At 46.5% G+C, this 22,246-nt stretch overlaps 1 protein-coding gene across 1 annotated transcript in view; it reads left to right on the top strand.

Annotated features, from left to right (window-relative positions):
* The window catches only part of cdh13 (cadherin 13, H-cadherin (heart)), a 278,759-nt gene that overhangs the window by 191,937 nt on the left and 64,576 nt on the right, over nucleotides 1-22,246 (top strand). Inside the window, exon 9 of the mRNA XM_076019216.1 lies at nucleotides 19,301-19,441. Coding sequence (XP_075875331.1) covers nucleotides 19,301-19,441 — 141 coding nt within the window. The remainder of the gene's footprint in view (nucleotides 1-19,300; nucleotides 19,442-22,246) is intronic.

The raw sequence follows: 22,246 nt of genomic DNA, 5'->3' as shown, positions 1-22,246 counted from the left end.
CAGATCCTGTCGATCATTTTTAATGTCGTATAGCACAAAGAATTAAAAAAAAAAAAAAAAGAGAGAAGAATGTACTCTGACCTCTAGACCAAAGCCGTTTTCCATGTAATCCTTTCAATTATAGCAATTCTTTTCCAAGTCGTTTTCCTCAAAGTTTTAGCTTTTGATCAGCAGGAGCACTTTTACATGGTTTACAGTATCAATACTGTGCTCGTGAGATCAAGTTGCAAGTCTTACAACATAATGATGTGGTAAAGGTGAAGTTTTATTTTCCTTTTTCTATTTGTTGGAGGGCGGGAACATTGCTGCACCACCATGGTAGATTTTCTGACTTCATTTCATTGATTGATTTAATCCATCGATTGATTTCACTTCACTTCAGTTTAAGCGTCTGCGGGATAGTGATGTCGCACCCAACCATACAACAACATACACATACATTTACTAAAACGTGGAGCAAGTTAAAGAATTTATAAAGGACGGACTTTCTTTCCTTCAACTCAGTTTCTACTGACAGAAAGGAGGCACATCATGCATTTTCCATAACAAGGGAGTTTAGGAAAATAAATGGAACATCTAGAGAATTACCACGTCGTGTGACACGAGTATTCCATATTTGTATTCCTTTTTCCAAAAGGGACGGGCAGGTTTGATGGTGGAAATAACGGCTCCTCTTTTCATTTACTTTCTTCGGCCGTCTGTTCCGCTGAAGTGGGAGGGGAGTGCGTCTAATTTCAATGTCAAGGATTATGGAGATTTGAACGGCTTCCTGTCCCAGAGCTTGCGCGCTGTTTGCGGATGATGTGTTGCCCAATTTGACTTTGATATGAAGCCTTCAAAGGCGTTGAATTAATAAAAAAATCAATTAATAGAACCTGACAGGCCGGTCGGGGAAAAAAAAAACAAAAAAACGACTGTAAACACATGCTGTGTGAGTAATTGACGACAGGTATTGAACTGCTATACGGACAAGGAAGATAATCATTAGTGCGGTAAGATTGACAGTTAATTGGATTTAAGTCGATAGCTGCTGCAGACTGAAACGCATCAAAGGCTGAAGTGACTCCGGATGGAGACATCAGAGGAGAAGAGATTTTAATCCAAGGTTAAAATACTCCAGTTTATGATCGTTCAAGTTTCAGTGACACAAATTTTGCGTTGTTATTTAACTGAAAGTTGTTAATGGAAACGTTTTTCAAATGTTTTAAATTCCGTTTTAAACCTTTTACGCTAGCGCGTTTGCCAGACACGGCTTTTTAGTAACGCCGCCGTAAACAGAGCAAGACAGGAAGCAGCTTGAGCAGCTGCCGCTAGATGAGAGGCCAACGCACGCAGGGGTCAAGGGAATGAGCCGTGTTTTACATTTAAAGTGGCTGCAGCCGTGTTTTTTTTTTTTATTTTTTTATTTTTTTTTCCGAGGTGTCGGAGAACTCACTACAGTCGCATCTTTAAATCATGCCTGCTTGTCCAAAGTCGCCGGGGTCCATAAATCTCACCGGTCCATTTTTATGCATAGCTTCACCGCATTTGCATACGGCCCATCCCTCAGCGATGTATGAATTCCAGCGAAAAGAGGTTTATCTGCCCCTGGAAAATATACAAAAAAATAAATAAATAAAAAATGAAAGCGCTTTAAAAATGTAAGAGCTCCTGGCTCCGTCTGGATTCCACATAATGACGCCGGGATGGAGATGCGCCGCATCGATTGTTCTCCCGCCGCCAACACCGGGCTCCCCCTCTTCCTTAAGCGAGATCATAATCCCCACCACCCCGGCCAAGCGGGTTAAAGTTCAGAGCTCGCTGCTATTTTAGCGCGCCCGGGATTCTGAATATTAATGAGCGGGACGGCGAGAATCAATCGAGCTGAAGAATGGCGGCCGAGTCCTCGCCGCCGCCGCCGCCGCCGCCGCCACCGCCACCGCCCGACGTGAGCGGCCTCGCTAACGACCCCGTCTGCCTGCTTCTGCATTCGCCGGCCGGCTCCGAGCAGATGCTGATGGGCCCGCGCTCGGCGCGGCGGCGCATTTGCATACCGCGCCCGTCCAAACAGGTGCATGTTAAATAAAGCATTGGCAGGTCAACAGCTTGTTTTCTCAGGCAGCGGCAACGGCCGAGGAGGCCGGGCAGCAAGCCGGCCGTAATTGTTGCCGTGCTTGCGCCGCCGTCGTGTCCAACCACCGCCACCGCCACCGCCGCCGCCCGCCAGAGAGATTTTGGTGGTCAGCTGAGTCAGCATTTAAAGAAGCAGTCCTCTCGCTGAACTCGGGTCACTGACCAATCGGGACTTTCCCGCTTGTGTTGTGTTATTATTGCTTTTTTACAAGCACTTATACGCCCCTCATTTTCCCTGTTAATGGGCTCGGCGTTGATTTGAGTGGCTCTGTGCTTGATGATGACTCCCCAGAATGAGAAATGTGCCGCTTTAACACTATTTAACACTATTTTGAATGTTGAACGGTTCACAGGATGCTTGCTGCACCTGAAGTGCGATGCCGCTCTGTCAACAGTAATTTTGTCAGACAGGTGGAAAATCATCAAATCAAATGTTACATAATTGACTGACAGCAATATAATAATGTTCATATAATAGTATATTATTATTTGCATGGCAAAGGTCATGCATTTCATAATCATATATTTTGCAGTATGATATTATGTTGTATATATAAGGTTAAAATTTATGATATGACAGACTCAAGAATTTGTGTCGGCCAAAACGGAGTATATTTTTTTCCCCCTCCATCTCTCCTCTGCTCTGTCTTGTTCCTTTTTTGGAGGAAAATTACAAAATACTACCACACGGTTCTTGTTGGGAAACTATTTCCCAGCTTGAACACACTTTTCACATGTTTCTGTGTTTTTCTTTCTCTCTCTGCTGGCACAGTTACTGGACTTCTCTGGGGTTTAAATCACCAGTCACCAGAAACTGTTTGAGAGAGTAGAATCTCTTCTGTACCCATGGAATCTAAGACCCGGGCCTGATTACTGCGCCAGTGTGACTTTGATTAGACAAAATACGGACCACTCTTCTCAGAGCAGCTCCGCGCGTCTGATGCGATGCTAACATTTTTGTGGGTGAACATCATTTGGTGGAAAAAGTTCTGCCTAATATTTGATCTCTGTGCCTCCCTGGGAATGCGTCTCGGGGAGAAACGTTGGCTTTTCCGGATAGGAACATAAGAAGCAGTCAGGAAAGAAAGAGACCGACGGCGCTTCATTATCTCTGACTTGCAGCGAGACGCTCAAGGCGGGCGCAATCTGCCGCGGACATCCTACAGCAGCAGACGACAGTACGGGACTGACGTAAGTCCACAGCGGCCACTTATCTGAGCTAATGACTGCTCATCATGTTTTTAAAGCGACTTGTGGCATGCTTTCGCAGAGTGTTTACGTGAGGAAATAGGCTGGAATGAGATGCCGGCATTAGTATGCATGAGCCTCGTTAAATATGCACTCATCAGCTCAACATTTTTTTTTTTTCGTTCTTTCTTTCTTTTTTTTTTTTTAATTTGGGTTCCCTTTTGCTGCGGTACAAATCACTGGTAATCAACTGCGGTGACATTTTGCAGCAATTATAAGCAAGCTGTCCCCATTTCGGCGCGAGCCGCCGAAGGTTCGCTCCATTTGCTCCCCGAGTGCCACTGTGACAACATATCAGCCCCCAGCCGTGAGGGATGGGGACATTTTACGAGGCACTCTTTACGATGTGAGGTTAGTTAATCGTGGCGAAAGTTGAACGGGGGAAGGATGTTGGCGGGAGGGGGAGTTAACAGGTGTAACAGGAGTCACTTTGTATGTTTGTTTGGTTTTTTTTCTTACAGGGTGGTGGCAAAACGTCTTTGGACACGCCCCACACATTTGTCATGTACTGTACTGAGCTCAGAATCCATCTTAAGTCTCTAAGTGCACTTTATTTTAGTGCAGTCTCCCCCCTTTCAAAACATCGACAGTACATGAACTACATAAATGTATTTTATTGTTTGTTATTGTTGGATACACTTAATGACAATAATTGGGATTGAGTAAACATTTTTTTCAGGGTGTCCCAAAACTTTTTTCCACCACTTTATATGGACTCCACTCTACCGGGTTCTAATTAGATTTCCATGTGCAACCATCTGCAACCACCTGCAGGCCTTACAAACAATGCTCCCAACAAATCCAGTCATAAGAAATGCTTGTTGAAGTCCGGGGTCAGAGGTCAGAGTGGGTAGGAACAAGGACATGAACTCAAATGCCCAACCAATCAGTGGAAAGCTTGTTCGGCTCAGCTTCTTTTTTTTTTTCCTAATGATTAAAATGGTTGTATGGTGTGCGAGGAAGGAACGGAAGCCGCTGTTAGCTAGCAGGAACTCTGTGATCTTTCACTCGAAACTTCTCCGGATGCCTAATTAAACTGGTGGTGTCGCACACGCTGCGCTGCTCCCGCCCTGAGACCGCGGCCTCGCACACGAGGCGCGCTGGCCTCTCGCTTCTAGTCTTCCCCAGAAATAACAGAGAAAAAGAAAGATCTCACACAGCGGAGAGGAACCGAGTTAGCCTTCCTGCGAGGCTAGCGCTGCGCTGTTAGCGCAGCCGTGACCGGCTGTCTCCGCTCAACATTCGTCCAGTGTTGTTCACCGGCCTGCGGCGCGTTTTAACTTTGAATCATTAACAGCCGACTTAACAAATGTTTGACTTAATTAACGCCTTCCATTATTTAAAAGTTGCCGAGCCACGCCTGAGAATTTCACTTTTATCGCCCGACAACCAGCGAGGATTTCCTTGTCTGCATCTTTCAAAGAAGGCAGTACCCTGGGAAGAGGTGACTCAATACCCAGAGGAGGAGGAGAGGCAGAGAAGAGAGGAACACAGAGAACAGAATAATTAGAGGAAGTTCAGAAACCGGTCCTGTGTTTGCTGACTTCTGACAACGTTTTTTTTTTTTTTTTTTTTTTTTTTTAATCCGTGTTCGTCTGGAGCGCTAGCGCGCGCTGCGGAAAATCTCTGTGTGCGTGTTTCTGTAGTCTCCCTCTGATGCCTCCCCCCCCCCCACCCCCCCCGCCCACGTTGGAAGCGTCCTCTCGGGAGACGTGCCGAGGCCACCTGGAGAGACGCAGTGCAACAGACATCAGTCGTCAGGCAGATTCAAGCTCTCGGCGTGCGGTCGTGGGGGGAGGGGCGCGGCGCTGCTCGTCCTTCGTTCTTTAATGAAAAGCGCTCTTCAGCGTTGGGCACCAAAACAAACAGCAAAGCCCCCGAGGGACGCAGAGAGACACCACCAGCACCAGCACCACTACACACTCCCCTCCTCTCTTATGGTGCAAGTAGAATCTAATTGGTTCCGACTACAGACGAAACGTGCATTATTTTACTTTTATTTTGGAAGCCGTTCAGAGGAAACGGCGGCACGTGCGCGTTTGAGAATTCGTTTGAGAATTCGAACGCATTCCCACCGTTCCCACAACTCGGGGGAGCGAATGATCATTTGCAAGTCGCATCGCCACTGCCGGAGTCACGGATACAATTTGCCCTTTTGTTCCTGGCAAGCTTTCTGGGTGTTTGGTTTGTTGTCTTTCAAGGATTGTATTGTTGTTGTTGTTGTGTTTTTTGGTCCTTCTGGCTGCGCTCACTTGCCACATGCAGAGGCGAAGTCTCAGTGTGTTGGCTGTGGCTGCTCGTGACCCGATAGGAAGAAACTTTTTTTTGTCAAAACACATTCTTAGACTCCCATTGTTTCAAGCCTGGGAACCTTTTTTTTCGAACACAATTAAATCTGCACGACTATAACCAGAAAAAGACAGGAAAAAAAAACATGCACTGAAAGTTTCTGAAAACACTTATTTTCTTAAAAGGTGTTTTGTCTTGTACCTTCACTGCTGCCACTGTGTAATTGTCAGTTACCAACCCATGTGGACCCCCAGTGTGGCTGACCCGTTCTAACTCAGCCCACTCATGACCTATTGTGGCCCCGGTTGGGAATGGCCAGTTCCAACCCATTTATCCCAATCATCACCCATGTGGATTTTTTTTTTGGGGGGGAGGATTCCCAGTTACAGCTCACTTTTAACCTGAGCCTCCTAATGTGGCCACTTCAGCCCATGGCCGCCCACTTGGTACCCGGGTAGTTCAGATGTGTCCCGCATGGGGCAAACGCGACCATGCTGGCTGGATTTTGTTGTTTGGTTTGTTGTTGTTCTGAGGTCACAGCATCGATTACCGCAGCATCCTGGGGCCAGATCATCGTGAACCTTGAATTAATGAGCCGTTCCAGACGTTTATTGACAGAGTAACTGCTCGTGCTTATGGCCTCGGCCTCGCGACAAACCGTCAGCATATGGATTATTTATGATCTTGGAATATTTATGATGATGATCGCCTGCCAGTACGGTGATGTTTATTTTTCTCTCTCTCTCTGCTGACATGTTTGCCCAGGGTGTGTTAGAATTGGTATATGTTTGGTGTATGAGCGTCATTGCAGCATTTGATAAAAGGCACACGTGCCCAATAGAGACTGATACTCATAGGTCATATTCCCAACATACCTGGACTCATCTGATCTGGAATGCGAGCTAACTAATTAACAACTCGCAGTTGTCCTGCCTGCAAAGTAGACGCTGCTTCTTGTAAGTCATTAGCTGCTAGATGAGTCAGAGGAGCTCCTTTTCCTCCGACTCCTCTCCTTTCCTTTTGTCCCCACAGTCACAAGGAGAGGGAGGATCTAAGCTCAAAAATGAAAGGTTATTGAGGAGGAGGGTGGGAACAAAAAAAAAACCTTTCAACAAAAAACATAAAAAGGAACCAAGTGTTTACAACATGTTTTGAACCTCTCTTTTTACGAGGACGCCGCATCGCCAACAGCGGGCCTGCCGACGGCGGAGTTTGAGCACTTTTTCTTCTCTTTCTTTCATAAATAAAAGTTGGGGATCGTAGTAGGTGTCAGTCTGTCTTCAAAGTATTGCCGTGTGAAAATATTGGTATTTTATTTTCCCCGCTTCAGTTGGCCCGGGATTACTTTGAAGAACACTCGCAGTCAAAGAAACTCAATTCCTCCCTCCCGAGTGAGAAGCCAGTCGTCGCATGCAGTAAACACCGAGGACACCGACCGGAGTGGAAAGCTCCTCAGCCTGCGCTTGTCTCTGTGCGTGCGTGTGTTCCTACAGTGAAGGCAGATTGAGCGGAGCGCAAAGCAAAATGGCGAGCGAGCTGGAGAGAGGTTCGTTTTATTGATTTTTTTTTTTTTGTTTGTTTGTTCCCTTGTTTGTGCGACTCTGATAGATGTGACCATCCAGCACCATCTGCGTTTCCATACGGGCGCCTTCAACACTCCCCATCGACTGGCTGCAGAACTGTCTGATGTCACTTTTGAAATTTGCCAGGTGGAACTTTTGCTTCTCCGCAGTGAGAGGAAGTTGCTTGGAGAGATTCAGAAGCATGTTGGCTTTTCACATTACACATTCAAAAACTTTTTTTTTTTTTTTTTTTTGTGGGTGGCCTCTGTCGTTCTTTCCTAGTGTGTCTCATTTTTCCTGCATTTGAACACTTAGAGTGGCCTCCGCTCACAGGTTGTGAAGATGTATCTACCATGAGGTCATTGGCCCATAAGTCTGTGCGCTGGTATTGACTCAATGCTAAAATGCACTTAAAGCAGAGGTGGGCAAACTTTTTGACTGGTGGGGCCACAATGGGTTCTAAAATGTGACCGGGGGCTGGAGCAGCAGCAGATGGATGGATGTTTTGGTGACCCACCTCATAGGAGGAAAAAAAATATATCATGGCATATGTAGAAAGCATGTGCTTTAATGTCAAAATCAGTGTCTTTGAAGCCCCACGGGACTTTGCTCTTTATTGCTTAAAATGCTGAAAATATGGAGGAAATACAGATATTTTAAGACTCAATTACTATTAATATAATTTCTTCAAGTTCGGCAGGCCGGATTGAAAAGCTCCCGGGGCCGTAGTTTGCCCACCCCTGACTTAAAGGAACCAAATGTCCCTTTATCTTTCTGTAAAAACAAAAACAAACTCCAAACACCGCCTCCTTATAATTTATCCCCATCAACAGGTCCGTGTCAGGCCTGATTAGCTCCCCTGAACAGATCCGCACCAGAACCTGGTCGGGTCATCGCGCGGATGGCGGCCCGCCGTCGGAGGAGTCAGCTGAACGATTAACTCGCGCTAATTGGCGCTTGATGAGCGTTTTTTCTTTTTTTTGGAGTGGGCGCCCCGACGGGACGTCTCCCCCTCCACCTCGTCTCCCCAGTGGGCGCCCCCATCCCGAACCCCCGCTTGATCCGCACTAATCTAATTAACACCCTAACAGGAAACACCTGGGCTCCTCAGCGAGGAGGCCCGCGGCTCCCAGATGCAAGTGCGTGCGGCGCTCGCGCGTCGCCCAGATGGGCCTTTGATGGCTCTAATGGCGGGGATGGTGATTGCACTTAACTTAAACACTCTCGCACGCGCCGCAGACACACACTGCAGAGCGCGGCATTAAAAATGTGTTCCGCTTTTAATGCGGGCGAACGCGGCAATGAGGGACTATTTTCGGTCCCCAATATAAATCGGAGTGCTCGCTAAATGACACGATTAGACTGTGGTCTGACAGCGCACCTGATTAAATTAGCCCCGGCTTACGCTTCCTGCTCCAACCCGCCGCAGCCTTAAACCCAACCTTGACCCCAATTAGCCCCTCATTCATCAGAGGGAGCCGGGGGACGCCGGCACCACTGCATCTTATCACGGCGCCGCTAATTGGCCTGATGAGGTGAGATAAATATGGTCAACACGGCAGACGAGAGCTCTCTTCAATCAATACGCCCGCCGCCAAAAAAGGTGCCGGGAAGAAGAAAGAGAACCGGGGAGGCAGAAGTAAGAGGATTAAAGTGTGTTTGGTGTTGTTTGAATCTCACTGCGCGGCGGCCGGGGCTGTGATACGGAGATCGAAGGCTGTTAAAAAAAAAGATAATGGTCATAATAGGAAAGAGAAGAACGTTCTGGTGCCATCATGGCACAATTCTCTGCATAGGTACCTCACTTGTTACTTATTAATCATGATTTGAATGTACGGCTCCTATTTTAATTGAGCCCACCATCCACTGAGCCGATATGCAGTCTCTTTACAGCCTAAAAAAATAGCTTCCTACTATTTGGTTTATAGTATATCGTAGTTATATTCCGAAGTAAAGTTTTCCCCGATTTCCTCTTTCACCAAAGTGTTTTTTTGCTGTTTATATCCATCTTAAATTGGTCCCAGGGGACAAATATGATCAAGGTCTGAGTTAAAATCGTTTTCAGATGTGTTTGTCCTCCCGCAGAGTCGGTCTCGCTCAAAAAAAAACCTCAGGGCGTCCATTTCGGGACGATTTTGCGCAGAATTGATGACAGTGGACATGATTGGTTCCCTGTGGAGGTTCTCGGGGACGGGGTTGGTTGCTCCATGACTGTTTTCTCACCCACTGTGGTTCCTCCTCGTTGTGTCTGTACATTCTGTATACTCACCGGCCACTTTATTAGACACTCGGTACTAGCAACTTGTACCTAATAAAGTGGCCGATGAGTGTATAAGAGCTTGACATGCACCCCAAAGCCAGCGCCTGAAAACAAAGAGGAAACACTGCCAGCCAGAGGTCGACAGACTCTGTTTTCCGGCCTCAACGAGCAGATTTGACCGCGTTATGGTGTCTAAAAGTCAGAGTCCTCTTGATGCACAACTCTGGAGTTTTTGTTTTGTTTTGTTTTGTGTGAGTTTTTTTTTTTTTTTTTTTTCTCTCAGAACCCAAAATGAACCCTGAGGGTCGACTCTATTTTTAAAGTCAGGTCGATCGTTCATCTCAGGGTCAACGCTGTGTGTGCAGCCAGCCGCACCCAGAGCTGCAACACTGACAGCCGCTCGGCGCAAAAATCCTCCGTAGTGTTTCTGACGACGCCCCCCCTTTGTAGCGGGCGGACGGAGCTCTGAAGCCTGTCAACGAAGTGTAAGGTAATAATAGCGCACGGATGCAAATCTCAGTACTTTATTGTGGTCTGTTCTGTCATGCTGACAAAACAAGCCCGGCCCTAAACTTTGCAATCTGACGTGAGAGCTGACGCTTTCGCAATAGTCAGATCATCTTTTTTCTTTCAGCCAACAAGTCACAAACTTCAATCAAATCTGCACCCCCCCCGCCCCCCAAAAAAAGGAATCTTAAACTAGGAATACAGATGGAAATGGCCGCATCCCGGCAATATTGCTTATATTGTCAGCAACATTTTTGTGGTCACCATTGTTTTGCGTACACGGTGCTGCAGTGGTTAGCGCTGTTGCCTCGCAGCAAGACAGTTGCGAGTTCGAATCCCAGGCCCAGTGCCTTTTCTCTGTGGAGTTTGCATCTTCTCACTGTGTCTGTGCAGGTTCTCAGTCAAATACGGGACGATTCGGTATTTTAAGGGACGGTTACGAACTCTAGCCGTAGCTGTGTGTGATTCTTTGCTATTTTCTTCCATCTCCACAATTGTTTGCATCTCGTATTAACGTGGACAGTGTGCTTTTTTCAAAAAGAAAAACGTGTTTTATAAAATTGCCCTGACAAGCAAACGTAGAAGAAAATTGAAAGAAGAATCGTCGGCGCCTCAAAGAATTCCTTATGAGCATTTCACAACGCGCGCCTCGACGATTTCACGCTGCTCTCGCGGCGGGCGGGAGATCTGAAACTCGCAGGTTATCGGAACAAAAAGCTGAACCAGGCGGCGACGGCGGAAGATGGCGGACCGGCGGGGGCGGAGGGGGAGGTGAGGGAGGGTGCGAGACGACTGAGAGTCCTTTGAGCCTCAGCCACGAGGGGAAAATTGAGACTTGTTTCACTTGAATGCGCGTTGAATTGCTCTCTGTTTTGAGCCTCGCGTCTCCGCTCGAGTCGTATTCATTTCGCTCCCCGGCGCAGGCGAGCCGGGTTTGCCGGCCGAGCCCGACGCTCATACTTGTCAAATCTATGGAAGAAAAGGCGCTTGTTTACGGAGCGGCGCCGCCGTAAGTGAGACGGGCGCCGCCGTAATCCTCTCACAGAGGCTCGTTAAGTTGCCGCTTTTTCAAGCGCTTGCCTGTGATTCGCGGCTGTATGCAGAGTTGGTTTGAATGGCTGGAGTGCGGCAATTTATTGGATTGAAAACAAGGACATTTTGGTTAAAATAAATAAATAAAAGAAAATCAGATTAAAAAAAAAAAAAAGCATCACTAAAAGAGTCAAATACTGCAAAGGATAATCTTCTGTTTCTCTAATCAGCAACGTCAGACTGAAGCGGTGCGGGTCAGCATCTCGAGTCGTGTGTTTCTTGGAGGGTTGCTTGTTATTTAGCTTTGAAGAATTAATTAAAAAAAGAAAAGAAAATGATTCATCAAGGTTGAGACAGGAGTTTCTAATAAATATCTAACACATAATAAGTCACACAAATATGACTTCAATAATATGCAAACCTTGAGCAGCATGTTTTTCTTTTCTTTTTTTTTCCTCAGCACTGTCTGCCACAAGTATTTAGGTTGATTCCCGGGCTTCAGGTTTATTATATTCAGCTATGTACAGATGTATTAACTTCCACATATAGATTTAATTCAACCAATACAACGTTTCGAAACTATTTGACGAGACGCTGATAATTTGAAACTGTCGATGGCATGAGAACGGCGTGTTGTGTTTGTTTATCAATCTATATAGCACCTGAGCAGCACAAGAAGAAAAAAAAGTTCATCTTGAACTTTCCCGAAGTCTTTTCATTTCCTGCGGTCGCTCAGTGACGGCTGGACAAGTCGAGCAGCAGCTCTAGGATTTGTTCCCGCTGCCCTCTTCCTCTCATTTAATTGTTGCTGCACAGTATTTTTTAATTTATTTTACATTTGCATATTTATGAAAAAAAAAAAAAAACTATATTTTTTTTCTCAGAAAAACCAGACCTTTTTCTGAAGGAAGCACTTTAACATGAACTATATTAATTTTGGACAATTCAGGTGTGACATTCATTCTGTCGCCCGGGTTAAAGAAAAAAAAATGTAAATGTGTGAGGATTTAAATTAAAACCGCTGCTGATAAACTTTGCGGTCCTTGTCGCAGGATTCATCCCCCGCGGGTGATGTGCACATATTCAATCAGAGCGCAAGGCCAGGACTCGCTCCTGATTCACGGACCCGCGGCCCAGAGTGCGAGAGCTAAATGTCACATTCCAATCTGAATTAGCAGAGTCAGCGACGCCAACCTCCTGGCGGAATTAAGGGACACGGACCTGCTCGTGTCAGTGCGAGTTAAATCAGAGCTGCATCCTGAATCACAAGTGTACGGAAGAGGATGAGGGCCACAAGACGAGAACAAAAATTAAGATAGATTATTTTTTTTTCCCAAGCTTCCGATTCGAGAATAAATTTGAAATTTTGAGATTAAAGTCGAAATTTCGAGAATAAAGTCGAACGGCACGCTTCTGTTTTCGCCAGTTTCCTGATTACTGTGGTTGAACCTTGTGGGATACACCCGTTTTCGGCAGTTCACTTTTAACTGTGGGTAACTGGGTTAATCCACCCTCCATATCATCAATCTCGAAATTTCCACTTTATTCACAAAATTCCCACTTTATTTGCGTCAACTTAAGTCATGAAAAGTCTACATTACTCACAAAATGTTGTCTTTTTTACGTTTATTTTCAAACAAATTTTTTACTTTAACCATAACCCTTTGAAATTTCAACTTACAACTCGAAATGAAAACTTAAATAAAAATCTCCTCTTGTGACTCTAATCCTCTTTCGTACAAGTGTTTGTTTCCTTGTGCGTGTTTTTTTGAAGGTTACGGCAACAAAACTCACTTCCGCGCGTTGATCTGCCATCTTTTATTTATATCTCGCGCTGGCTGTCCACTCCTGCCTGCGCACTCCGATGCCACCTTTTTTCTTCTTCACCTGCTTGGCCGAGTGCGTCTTTGTGAAAGTGTGAAAATCGGCCGTGTGTGTGTGTGTTCAACTTCCTTCCGGCCCGATTTCATATTTGTATGCAATGAGGTGAACCGAGGGAGCCAAAGTCGGAATAATAAGTCCAGCCGCTGCTCCAGATGTGGCATTTGTATGCTCAGCGGCGCGTCGCCGTGTTTATTTAAGTGATACAGTGCGGCTACAGTGTTGCCAATGAATAAATGCACGCTCTTTTACCAACTGTTGAATTGTGCTGAGCGGTCAGCGCGGAGGGACGCGGCGTGCGTCGCACTCCAACCCCGGCTGTTTTTTCCTGACAGCACTCGAGCCGCTTGATGGTGAAAGAGATAGATCGCTCGCGCTGGTCGCAATGGCCCAGATAAGAGCCTCGCACGGACGCCATCATGCCAGTAATTAACTTCTGTCAAAGTGATTAATCATATGCCTACAGAGGTGCATAGAGGGCGAGGCTGCCGGGGGAACCTGTGAGGTGAGACGGGGGCTTCACATGTTTGAGGGAGAAAGTTAGATTTTTTTTTTTTTTTTTTTTTTTTTTTTTTTCTAGGATGTGATAATGACAAAGGAAATGACTGTTGACTCGCCGGCCACTTTATTAGGCACGTTGTTCCACTCCTACCGAGTGGCTAATGGAATCTCCTTCAAGGTTGGACGCTGAGAGAAGCTCTTCTGAAGAAGATCTTGGTTTTTGCCAGTTTCCCTTCTATGGTTTCCAGCCACTCTGCCCATTGTGACCTCTGACCCCTGATGCGAACAAGGCATTTTCCCACAGACAGCTGCCAATTATGACAAATTTTCTTTTTTTGGGACCGCTCCCAATAATCCTAGATGGTTGTGATGTCCTGAAAGTCACAGTTGATTAACTGTTTGTTAAATGCTCTCTCTCTTGCTCATTCTGAGGCTCGCGTTGAACTCCAGCAAGTCGTCTTTAGCCACGTCTAAATGCGCTAACTTCCCTCTTGAGTGCGCACTTAGACAGAAAATGCATCCACCTCATTCTCCAAGAACAGAGACTCATCCTCAATCCTGTTTTACCACAGAAAGCTTTGTGTTCCAGCGATGACAACACACCCCTTTTGTTAGCACTAAATAAAGATGGGTAGCAGAGCCAAATTTGCATCAGCTCCAGCACCACCATGCCGACTGTGCGATGGAACCTCGGTGCGTGTCATTAAAAGCCAAATCAGCGGCGCAGGTACTTGTTTCGTCGCATTTTGTTCAAACAAGCACCCTCCGTTTGCCAATCCGTGAGCGTAAGCTTTTGAGTGCATTTGCGTACAGAGAGAGACGCAACTCGCGGAAAACACCGCTCAGAGTCCCAAAAGCCTCCCGTTTATTGTAGCGGTGTGCACGCTGCTCAAATTGAGGAGTGAAAGAAAAGAAAAAACACAAAAAACAAACTTTTATTTTGTAGACTGCTGTACTTGGACACATGCACCTGTTAATGATCCAATTAAAAACAACACTTGGACTATAAGTGGACAATCCAAGTCTTATTTTGAAGCAGAAGTCAAATTGAACAGCTCAGGGGGTCGGCTTCTCTTGGTGTGAAGGGCAACGCCGGGGATGAGGCACTGCGGGCTTTTACCAAAACCGTCTCGGAGAAAAAGAAACAAAGCGTTCGGTAACTTTATTTCTCCCGCTTTAAAGTGAAATTGATTCCCAGTTCTGATAAAAAAAAATAAAATAAAAAACTAACACCGTCTTTCTGCAGAAGCTCCCATCTGAATCCATTTACTGCTTCCGCAGATCTCGAAGGTGCTTCCATTTTTGTAAAAGGGCGGGAAAAAAAGAACATAATTCAGAAGCAAAATCTCGTCATGTAGATGTCGTGAGCAAGGCAGAGGAGATTAGACAGTTATTATCTTTCTTTTTTTCTTCTTTTCGTTTTTTTTTTCTTTGGACATGTCAGTTTGGATCGTCTTGGCTATAAGCTCCTCTGTAACTCTCACGAAGTCAGAGCGTTTGAAAAAAAAGAGGTCGGATGAGCGGTCAGTGTCCCCGAGAGTCGGCACCGGCAGGCAGCCGGAGAGAACAAAGAGCCCGCTGCCAATTTGATTATAATATCACACCTATTCACAGATTTAATGCACCCCCCCCCCCCCTCCCCCATTTAGCTCCCCCACGCTGATCCCTTTCTCTCTCCGCCGTCCCCCGCCTTCCTCCACACCATTTGCCGGGAATCAGGCCCCTCACTCAAAGAGGGCTTTGATGAAATCCTTTCAGGGCAGAATGTGGAGGTCTGAAATGTCATTTCTCCATCCAATATCTCCGACACAAGGCCCGTCATATCATTAGGTACGCTCAACTTCATTAGCTCTTTGTTCGCTTTCAAATCGGCTTGCACAATCGCTCAGTAAAAGCGCGCGCGGCTTCCCAGTATTCCTCCCACTTAGTTATTACAAAGGAAATTATTCAACACGTCAGGCGGAGAACAGTACTTCAAGTGGATGTGGCAATTTCTTTCGTTCTGACACCTTTTTTTGTGTGTTTTGCAGCTTAAAAAAAAAGTATATATATATATATATCGCTTTTTTTGCCCTGGGAATGGAAACTCCTGTTTAACCTGGAGAGTTGAGCTTTAATAATATTACTCATGCGCTTGGCATTGCTCTACAATAGCAAAAGTGGCTGGATCGCGCACTTAAAAATTCAACACGGTTTAGAAAGTTTTTAGCAGGGAGGGAGCGTCCGAACTGAGCTCCTTGTCCGTGCAGGTTCAGGAACTTTAAAAGTTGTCGAGCTCCGTACTGAATACGTGAAGATAAACATCCTTCAGACCCAACTTGGCTCAACTATCTAGTCGGAAAACAAATCACTCACATGACTATAGAAAGAGACAGATTCTGGCTGTTCATACGCGACCGGCATCGCGATCCAGACGTTCTCGCCACTAGTCTACTTTTCATATTGCGACTCAAACAAGTGGAGTATAACAAAGAAATGTAAAAGGCGATTCCTTCTGTCAGTCTGTTCATCAGAGCCACTTCATTATGCACCGGCTTTGGAAGATTTTAAGCGATTAACTGTGAATTAATCACATCGAACTGAAAAAACACAGATACAGAAATCTTGTAACTGGTGGCAGTGAGTCGGGTGTGACAGCCGCTGCAGCCCAGAGTGGAAACCAGCACCGACGTGCATGTTTTTCCAGTTGACCAAACCATAAAGTTTTTTTTTTTTTGCAATTAATCCCTACCCCCCGTCTCCTTCCCCTGGAAGAAATTCCCCGCAGCTGCGACTCTCGCCCAGATGAATTGTAACGTCTTTTTCCTCTCGGCCAGGTACTTGCAGGGAGTTTATAATTGAGTTGCTAGGCGGGAAACGCTCATTAAGACGTTGTCAGTCGCCAGAGGAGGCCACGCTCAATGTGTTTAGAATCCGCCGGGACCGCCGCGTTCCCAGAGCCCCTATCGTCTCCAGCTGGAGGGCAAGAGTGTGACTGCGAGTGGGTTGTTGTTGTTGTGGTTAGGTTGTTTTTTTTTTTTTTTTTCCTTCCCGTGGCCAGGTTTGTGTGTGCGTGTGCGAGAGCACACGCGTGGGTCTGAGCCCGGCATGTGTTTGCGTTCATGCATGATGGCGTGTGCACAGGTTTAATAAAGCCGCAGGTCCGCCGAGCACCATCTGCCAGTGCGACGGTTGCTTGATGGAGCGGGAGCCGCTTGAGTGGGACGATCCTGTCAGCCGCTGTGCGAGAGCGACTGGTGATAGAAACACCTGTTTATTGTCTCGCCCTTTGCGCGCTTTCCCAAGGAGCAGCTGCCTGGTTGGGAAGTCATTTCCGTTTTTCTTTTTTCTTCTTTTTTTTTTTTTAAATATTCCCCCCCTGCCTAGTGGCTTTTTCGAATCGACGACGGGCGAAACGCGGTTCTTAGTTTTCTTTAAAGTCGTGGCTCTGACCTCGTCCCACTTGGTGCTTTGCGCCCCTGGTGGGTGAACGGGTGAACCGTACCTCCGCTCCAGCAGGGGGCCCCGAAGCGTCTCGCCGCGATAGTTTGATCTCCCGCCGATTGACTCTTAATTAGAACGATTGCGGCTCCGTCTGTGTGACCAGGTTAAAGAAGAACACCCTGACAGCAGCCGCTGATGCTCAGTGTGACATATCAGGTCATGGCAGGAAAAACTACTTTGCACGATATTAAGGTTTGCCATGTTCAAGCGCTACAGTATGTTGGGCGTAAATGTCGGATTGTTTGCAGTTCACGACACTTGAGCGCTTGAGATAAGCTGTTGCATCAACCAGTTTTACTGGTTGACTTCTGACTGGTATGTAGGAACACAACCCTGTCTAGGAAGACCCGAACCTGTGTATTGGCTCAGTGATATGGGACGTAAGCTAAGATGCAAAAATGATAAACAAAACGAACAAAAACATTTCTAATCAATTTAATTGGAATATCATATTTTGCAAATAAGCTCTGGAAATCTCAAAAGTCAAGCCTGGCAAGAATCTTAAAGATAAATGTTGCACTTTTGACTGCACTACTTCTCTACTGTTAAGAAAAGTGTTGAAGACAGCCATATGAAGACACTGCATAGTTACTGTATTTTTATTTATTTATTTCTTTTGGATCCATAAATCTTCTAATGCAACGTTCTTCGTAATAAGGCTTTATAGAAGCCAACAAGCTAAACGTTTTAGCCACGATTGCCAAGGAGCTTAGTATGCTGCCTATTACAGTCTCAAGGTTGATTCAAGAAGTAACATTTCACACTTGAGACCTCAGCGATACAGCAGCCAAGCGCTCGTGGGCTGCCATCCTATCAGAAATACACTATTTTATGCTACCTGTCAACGCACATCTTGTTTGAAAACTCTCAAAATTTGTTTTTATGTCCGACGCATTGACGGGTGCAGAGAATTACTTTGTTTGTACGTCCTTGTATGTCTCAAACCGTGGCTAACGGTGTGCGTTACGCTCTGCTTGCAACCGGGGGGGGTCGGAGTAGCACGTGCACTGCGAGGTGCATCCGTCAGTGCGGGGGAGAGTCGCGGCAGCTTTCTCTCGCCAGACAGATGGATGGAGTTTATGGAGCGTGCTACAGTTAGCGCTCCCAGCAGAGGGAGAACTCTGCAGCGGATAAATAAACGCTGCCTGCGACGAGCCGACACTCTCCTGTTGTTTATACTCCAGAGTCAACATTTCTATTATGCGTGAATTATGACTCAGAAAATGATTGTGCCGCTGTGATCATTAGGATTGCCGTCCCCTCGGTGTTTATTGAGCTGTGTTTCTCTAATTCTGATCTGGATTACAGATGCTGGCAGCTGAGTAAATGAATTTCATATCTAATTCCGAGATCTGTGATACAGGAAATTGACTCTGTAATCGAGGACGGATTCTCATCGGTGGCATCATCCGTCGGCGCCGTAAAGCATGAATGGGCCGACTGTGTAATTCCCTGCAATTCCCCATTTAATCAGTGAGAAATAATAATAACGCAACAAGTGACCGGAAGGGTTTTAGTGTGTAAAATTGGGTGCCGGCCCGGGAAGGATCGCTCTGGCTTCCATCCTGCGGATGCGAGTGTTGAGGAAGTGGTTTTGGCCCAAAATCCATGATCTCCAGTGCCCCGGAGCATCATGGGGAATGGGTGAAAACAGCGGCTCTGAGCCCGCTGGGGGGGGGATTTTGAAACAGGATGAGCGAAAAAGCCCCAAAAAGTTTGAAACTCTGTGGCTTTGATCCGGCTGCGAACAGCTTTGGGAGCCTTTTGTCTCCGTCTCTCAGCAGCTGGTCGACTCTCACGTCTATGGATTTAAAAATGTGGAGTTCCAACCTTTAGCTGCCGTAGCGGGAAGTTTATACGCGGCCACGCGGACGTGAGCTTTTAAACATTATGCAAATTTTTGCCGCCCAGACTTTACCCTCTTAATTTATTGGTTCATTTAATCCTCCAGTGGACTGTTAGAGGAGCTTTCAGGCTTTGTGGGAGAGTCCTGCGGTGGTGTTAACCGCCGCGATGAGTGTTAGCCTTTTGCTAGATTAATTTAAACGCCAACATGACTAATCATTCCTGCTAATATTGATTTTCCTGCGTTTCGCCGCTTAAATAGATTATTGCAGAATCACTGATGACGCGAACTCTCCCCTCCGACCGCCGTCATGAGCGGGACTTTTCCTTGATGCGGCGGCGACTTCATTCATTGACTGAAAGTGTGAGAGCGTTTCTTTGACTGACCCCCCTCTCCACCCTTTCCCTTCTCGTCTTCTGTGTACACATTCTGTCCACAGCCTCCTCCTGTCAAAGGTTCTCCTGCTCCAAGTCTTTTCCATTATTCCTCCGCGGCTCCTGCTCAACTCAAAACAAATTTGCCGCTTTTATCACCATTTATTTTCCACTGATCCATTCATCCCTATTTGGTGTCTTCCAGACGCTGCCGACCACCACTTATGAGCTGGAAATCGTGGCCAAGGACATGGCGGGAAGCGAAGTGGGCCTGACCGGAACGGCGACGGCCACCATCACCATCGCAGACAAGAACGACCACGCACCCGAGTTCACGCACCCGCTGGTGAGGGGCAGAATGAAAAACAGCACCTTGACCTGTGGATCAGCGGTCCTCAACTGGTGGAGTCTCAGGACCCATATTTTTTTTTCCTTATCATCAAGTCTGACCCAAATTAAATCCAGAAAATTAAAAGCGCTGGCCCACAATCTATCATGTCTAGTCAATAAATTATTGAAATAATTGCGACCCAATCAAAACAGCTCCATGACCCATTTTTGGGTCGCGACCCACCAGTTGAGAAACGCTGCTGTAGAGTGTATGGGAGTTTATGGATGGTTGAGTGCACAGCCCTGATCATGGCAGCGGGCCACCTGCACCTCCACCACCACCACCACTCTGGTGCCTCTTGCTTATTTCCCCACCGACGCTGGTGTTTGCTCTCGCCCACCCTCAAGGACTCCACTTGTTAAGAACTCGGCTGCGCGGTCTTTGGAAATCCTCCCATTCAACGGTGAAATACTTCTGTCCTTTGACGCTTTGACTAAAGCCTCGAAAAATTGACTGAAGCTCCGCGGGGTCCCGGCGTGCGCGAGAAAGGGTGCACGTGACGTGGAAAAAAAAAAAAAAAAAAAAGAAAGAAGGAAAGAAAGCAGCTCCCGTCAATGCGCCGGGGAGACGGTGCGGAGGCGAGGTAAGGCGACGGGAGCCGGAGTGGGAGCCGACTGTGCTGCCGTTTAAAGGCGGGTTTGTTTAGTCTGCGAGGCCTCGAGGCGTCGACGGCGAAGCTTGCGAGACCAGCGACGCCGCCAAGCAGCATCGGAGAAATCGAAATAAATAAATAAATAAATAAATAAATAGCCTCCCCGCAATTATTATTATTATTTGAAATGTCAGCAAATGCATCAATGTAAATATGCCAGAGTTAGCATGAAGGCTCATTTTAATCCATCGTCCTTAGGCAGATGTTTAAAGACATAGAAACAAAATATTGATGGCCTAGGCGTGAAATGCATGGCCCGCTACTGAATTTTACAATTGGTGATATATCAGGGTTTTTTTGTCAATAAATAGCAACTGGCGCCAAATCATCATGCCTTCTGTAGACGCCGAGCTCCTCTTAGCCTCTGCAGGTCTTTTGATGATGTTGGAGGGTGAGGTGGAGGGGTGAAAAATCATGGCAATAAAAGGAGGAGGAGGGAGGGGGGGGGGCATCCTCCCACCGTCGTCAGCATGTTGTCGGAACACTGAGCTGCGCCGTTCGTAAATGGAGGCGTCGCCCGAAACCTGGCCTCGGCAGCCCCCGCACGCAGCACCTCCCATGATGCATCGGGAGTGTCAGCAGAAGCTTTATAAGGACGCGAAACGTTACAGCTCAGAGGGCCCGAGCGAGCAGGAGGCGGCTTGGTTGGGGGGGGCCTAATGTTCTCATCCCTCACCGGCAGGGAGGTCCGTTTAACGGCGTGGAGAAATGGAGCTTTTGAGAAAACAAGCGTTCCAACGCGCATAAATCCTCCCAACGTGGGCACGCACGCGCACACACACACTCACGCTCCGCTTGACCGCGTCCGTCCCGCCGATGAATCATCCACGCCCTCGCCGAGGTTCCGAGTGCAGCAGGAGTTCTCACCGCTTTCACCGCACAAAGCGTTTAAATATTTAAAAGGTTTCGGGAGGGTTTTTTTTTTTTTTTTCCTATTTTGTTTTTTCATCAAGTCAGAGACTTTAAAACAATCTCTCCCTCCAGAGGGATCCGTGTTTGTCTCCGAGGACGCACGTCGGGGAGGAGAAAAGTCTCCGCCGAGCTCGCGTGCGGAGAAACATGAAATGACGCAGCGGCGCGGCTCCAGAAGCAGGAACGAGCGGAAAAGGGGGAGAAAAACACACATGAGAAGATAATGAAATTTCAGATGTTCCCCCGTCCCGTTGTTATTCATTAAATCCGCCGTCGCTGGGCTTTTATGAGTTGACATTTTGTTTGAATTCAACAAACCTAATCCGCATGTAGGGAGCCTCTGTTTTTTCTTTTCTTTTCTTTTCTTTTCTTTTCTTTTCTTTTCTTTTCTTTTTCACTTCAGAGACACCTACCGCAGCTCTCCGCACAGGAGCAGCTGCTCAAATCAAGCCGCGCCCTCGGACCGCCACCGTCCTGCCGCACTGTTCTGCAGATCAGCCCGCAGGAAGCGTCTTCTCAAATTTTTTTTTCCTCTGTGTCTTTCAACAATTTGCTGAAGTAAAATGTCCATCACTGCTCACACCTTAAAGGGGAATAGCTATCGACTCCTGTGCCTTTGACAACAGGTACGCTAATTAACAGTGTCGTTTCTGACAGCACCTGTAAAGTTTCAGCTGCACTTTTTGGTGCGGCCGAGCAACTTGGAAAACTTATTTCCGGTTAGGGAGGAAGCATGGAGACAGTCAGGGTCAGTGCTTGACGACTGTCGCACATTCAAAAATGCAAACGCTACAATGAAAACACAGCTCAACGCAATACAGCGATACTAGGGATGTTAACAATTAATCGATTATTGATTAATTGTCGATTAATACATTAATCGATTAAATTAAATTAGTTGCAATCAATTGTGATATAACAGTGTAGTGGCATGAAAGAGCAATTCACCTGTAGAGACTGTGATGGTCGTAATATACCTAGAACGAGCTACTTGTAAAGGGCTTTTTTTTTAAGTTGAAATGTGACCCATTAGAAGTCAACTTAAGGTCCGAGGATCAATGTTTAGGGTGTTTTTACTGTTCTCTAATGTAGAAATGGGTCACATTGGACCCTCAACATTATTTAAGGGTTAAATAATGTGTTCCTTACACATTTATTGAGGTTCTCAGGAAAAATCGCTGCTTATCAATTAATCG

Source organism: Nelusetta ayraudi, unplaced genomic scaffold (assembly GCF_046127955.1).
Source record: "Nelusetta ayraudi isolate G7.1 ecotype Tasmania unplaced genomic scaffold, CSIRO-AGI_Nayr_v1 ptg000009l, whole genome shotgun sequence".
In the NCBI taxonomy this organism is placed as follows: domain Eukaryota; kingdom Metazoa; phylum Chordata; class Actinopteri; order Tetraodontiformes; family Monacanthidae; genus Nelusetta; species Nelusetta ayraudi.
This window is presented reverse-complemented; position numbering and strand designations above follow the sequence as displayed.